The sequence below is a fragment of the Salvelinus sp. IW2-2015 genome, linkage group LG20 (genome assembly GCF_002910315.2).
Source record: "Salvelinus sp. IW2-2015 linkage group LG20, ASM291031v2, whole genome shotgun sequence".
NCBI lineage: Eukaryota > Metazoa > Chordata > Actinopteri > Salmoniformes > Salmonidae > Salvelinus > Salvelinus sp. IW2-2015.
In genome coordinates this window covers 60,093,166-60,097,188 of record NC_036860.1, presented here as the reverse complement: position 1 = coordinate 60,097,188, position 4,023 = coordinate 60,093,166, and the positions used below count along the sequence as shown (strand labels likewise).

General features: G+C 49.3%; 1 protein-coding gene across 1 annotated transcript in view; it reads right to left on the bottom strand.

The window, feature by feature from the left end:
* Positions 1-6: 6 nt before the first annotated feature.
* The window catches only part of LOC111982098 (membrane-associated phosphatidylinositol transfer protein 2-like), an 11,470-nt gene continuing 7,453 nt past the window's right edge, over positions 7-4,023 (bottom strand). Inside the window, exon 2 of the mRNA XM_024013670.2 lies at positions 7-502. Coding sequence (XP_023869438.1) covers positions 284-502 — 219 coding nt within the window. The 3' untranslated portion in view covers positions 7-283. The remainder of the gene's footprint in view (positions 503-4,023) is intronic.

The window sequence follows — 4,023 nt, the reverse complement described above, 5'->3', positions numbered from 1 at the left end:
GGTGTATTGATGTAAGGGTGTACTGATGTAAGGGTGTGTTGATGTAAGGGTGTATTGATGTAAGGGTGTATTGATGTAAGGGTGTGTGATGTAAGGGTGTGTTGATGTAAGGGTGTATTGATATAAGGGTGAGATTGATGTAAGGGTGTATTGATGTAAGGGTGTATTGATGTAAGGGTGTGTGATGTAAGGGTGTGTGATGTAAGGGAGTATTGATGTAAGGGTGAGATTGATGTAAGGGTGTGTTGATGCATACTGTATTACTACCTGCGTGTCTTCCCTCTCACCGTGTGCGTGTGTATGGGTAGGCGTTCCAGGACTCCTCCTCCACGCGTAGAGCAGCCTGAGGCAGGATGGAGCAGAACCACGAGGGGATGTGTTTCCCGATGTGGTACACTTTGTGTGTGTACTGACCCGACCCGCCTGGACCATCCTCATACGGCTTGTTCTCTAGGATCTCTACCCCACTACCCTCACCACAACTCTCCTCTCGGCTCTTCTTCTGCAAGAGGAGGGGAGAGAGGAAGAAGGGGGAGAGTCAGGGCCTGCTTTCCAGCTGAACAGTTTGCAGCGTACACAAACGCACACACACACACACACACGCACACACACACACAGACATACAAACAGTTAGGGTTCGAGACTTTAGCCTCGGCTCAAAGTTTAATGTAGTATAATCACAAAGGTGACCAAAGTGCTGAGTTAGGAGAACAATTTCAAAAAATTCCCCTCTCCAAAATATTCCCCTCTTCAAATGTATACCTCCCCCCTTTTCTCCCTCCCTTCCTCTCTCCCTCCTCTTCCTCTCTCCCTCCCTCCTCCTCTTCCTCTCGCTCTCCCTCCTCCTCTTCCTCTCTCCCTCCTCCTCTTCCTCTCGCTAAGCAGTCATGGCATTCTGGTGATGTATTACCTTTCATCTTTCCCATAGAGAAGGAGGAGGAGAGAGGGAGGAAGAAAGAGAGAGAGAAAGGAGGAGAGGGGGAGGGAGAAAGAGAGAGAGAAAGGAGGAGAGGGAGGGAGAAAGAGAGAGAGAAAGGAGGAGGGGGGAGGGAGAAAGAGAGAGAGAAAGCGAGGAGGGGGAGGAGAGAAAGAGAAAGAGGAAAGGAGGAAGAGGGAGGGAGAAGAGGAGAGAAAGGAGGAGAGGGAGGGGAGAAAGAGAGAGAGAAAGGAGGAGAGGGGGAAGGGGAAAGAGAGAGAAGAAAAGGAGGAGAGGGAGGGAGAGATAAGAGGAAGAGAAAGGAGGAGAGGGAGGGAGAAAGAGAGAGAGAAAGGAGGAGAGGGAGGGAGAAAGAGAGAGAGAAAGGAGGAGAGATGGAGGAGAGATGGAGGAGAGAGGGATGAGAGAGGGACTAGAGAGGGAGGAGAGAGGGAGGAGAGAGGGATGGTGGAAGTCCTAGTCTGCTGCAGTAATCAATAGGCTGCACATTGATTATCACAGTCATAAGTACATTTATTTTTTCCTCAATAAAGTCAGAGCTAGTAAGCGGGGAAATTCAAGAGCGAGGGCTATTTGGGTTGGGTTGAGAATGGGGTGTGAGGGGGGTGCTGTGGGATTATTTAAGATACTCTTTGAAGAGTTAGGGTTTTAGATGTTTTCAGAAGATGGGCAGGGACTCCTCTGTCCTAGCTTCAGGGGGAAGCTGTTTCCACCATTGGGGTGCCAGGACAGAGAAGAGCTTGGACTGGGCTGAGCGGGAGCTGCCCTCCCGTAGGAGTGGGAAGGACAAGATACCAGAGGTAGCAGAACGTAGTGCTCGGGTTGTGGTGTAGGGATTGAGCATAGCCGGAAGGTAGGGAGGGGCAGTTCCCCTTGCTGCTTCGTAGGCAGGTACCCTGCTCTTGTAGTGGATGTGAACTTCGACTGGAAGCCAGTGGGGTGTGCAGAGGAGCGGGGCGACATGGGAGAACTTCGGAAGGTTGAACATCAGGCAGGCTGCAGAATTCTGGAAACTTTGCAGGGGTTTGATGTTACAAGCGGGGAGCCCAGCCAACAGTGAGTTGCAGTAGTCCAGACGGGAGATGACAAGAGCCTGGATTAGGACCTGTAACGCTTCCTGTGTGAGGTAGGGTCATACTCTATGGATGTTGTAGAACATGAACCTGCAGGAGCGGGTCACTGCTTTGACATTTGCAGAGAACGACAGGGACGCCACGCCACTCCAGAGACGCCATGGAGTTGTCAACCGTGATGTAGAGGTCTTGTAGCGGGCAGGCCTTCCCCTGGGAGGAAGAGCAGCTCCGTCTTGTCGAGGTTGAGCTTGAGGTGGTGGGACGACATCCAAGCTGAGATATCTGCCAGGCACGCAGAGATGCATGTCACCACCTGGGTGTCAGAAGGGGTGAAGGAGAAAAGTAGTCGAGTGTCATCCGCATAGCAATGATAGGAGAGACTATGTCATGATATGACGGAGCCGAGTGACTTGTTGTATAAAGAGAAGAGGAGAGGGCCTAGAACCGAGCTCTAGGGAGTACGTGGTGCAGACACAGATCCTCTCCATGTCACCAGGTAGGAACTGATGGTACACGGTGTCGAAGGCAGCGGATAGATCTAGGAGGATGAGAACAGAGGAGAGAGAATCAGCTTTGGCAGTGCGGAGAGCCTCCGTGACACAGAGAAGAGCAGTCTCTGATAGACTAGGAGACAGATGGCGGACCCTGTAAATAAGCCCAGTGTATTATTCTGCTCCTGTAGGGGAGGTATGGAGGATTAGATACACAGTAACACGCCACTCTTACTAAAAGGCTTTCTCTGAGACCACAGGGCTGCTTCTGAAATGGCACCCTGTCCATATCTAGTGCATTGCTTTTGATGGGCCCTGGACAAAAAGTAGTACACTATGTAGGGAATAGGGTGCCATTTGGGAGACACAGGGGTCTGACAAAGCACCAGAAGTGAGAAGGCACGATACCGCAGTCAACCTGGGAAACTGTAGCAGACGGATCCTTTTCATGTCTGATTAATCCAACTGAAGCTGGGTTACCCATCACGAGGTCATATTCAGCTTAATCACTTCTGTGACCCTTACTTGATACAATACGTGCTTTGAGCATAAGAAAAGCACAATAAAAAAATTGTCATCATTATAAGAAATAGTGGAGTGTAACAGCCACACTGCAGAATGAGGGTCCCACTATTACCATGTAGCCGCCAGGTTCCCCAAATGGAACCCTATTTCCTAAATACTGCACTATTTTTGTAAAAGTAGTGCTCTGTATAGGGAATAGGGTGCCATTTCGGACGCACCCTTTCTCTCATTCTGTAGATATGAGATGGGTTTTAGGGAGTGGTGAGAAGTGAAGGTCGTAAGAGGCAGTGGAAATTGCAGTAATTTAGCAGGTAATCTAGTTTAGGAGCAGAGGCCTTACATTATCCTCCCCACCCCTCTGAAGGGCTCTACTACAGGGAACAGAGAGCATTAGCTGCCTAATATGATAAACTCAGAGAGTATCGAGGCTCGGTTAGGGAGTCAGTAAGTCATTATACTGTACAGTGTAAAGGCACTTTAATAAGGAAATGTTAGATACTATTAAGACAGCTCAAGGGGAGACGTTTAATGCTGGAACACACATACATGCAAGTATATACACACACACACACACACACACACACAGCTCTCTCTGCTCTACTCTTCTCTCTCTCTCTCTCTCTCTCTCTCTCTCTCTCTCTCTCTCTCTTCTCTCGTCCTCTCTCTCTCTCTTCTCTCTCTCTCTTCTCTCTCTCTCTCTCTTCCTCTCATGGGTGCTTATGTATGGGGTATGTGTTGTGTTGGGTAGTGTTGTGTTTCAGCGGGCATGGTTCTAGTTTTCTGTTATGTGTTGTACAGATCTCGGTTTTTAGTGGCACAGTCCAGCGCCGAGCTGCTGTTCTTCAATAGCCCAGCTGGAAACTGTTTGTGTTGTTGCGTGGTGTGTGTTGTCGTGTTGTGTGTTTGTGTGTCTTCTTGTTGTACTGTGTGTGTGTACTGTGATGTGTTTGTGTGTCTTTTTCACATCCTATGTATGGATTGTATGCCAGTGTGGTGT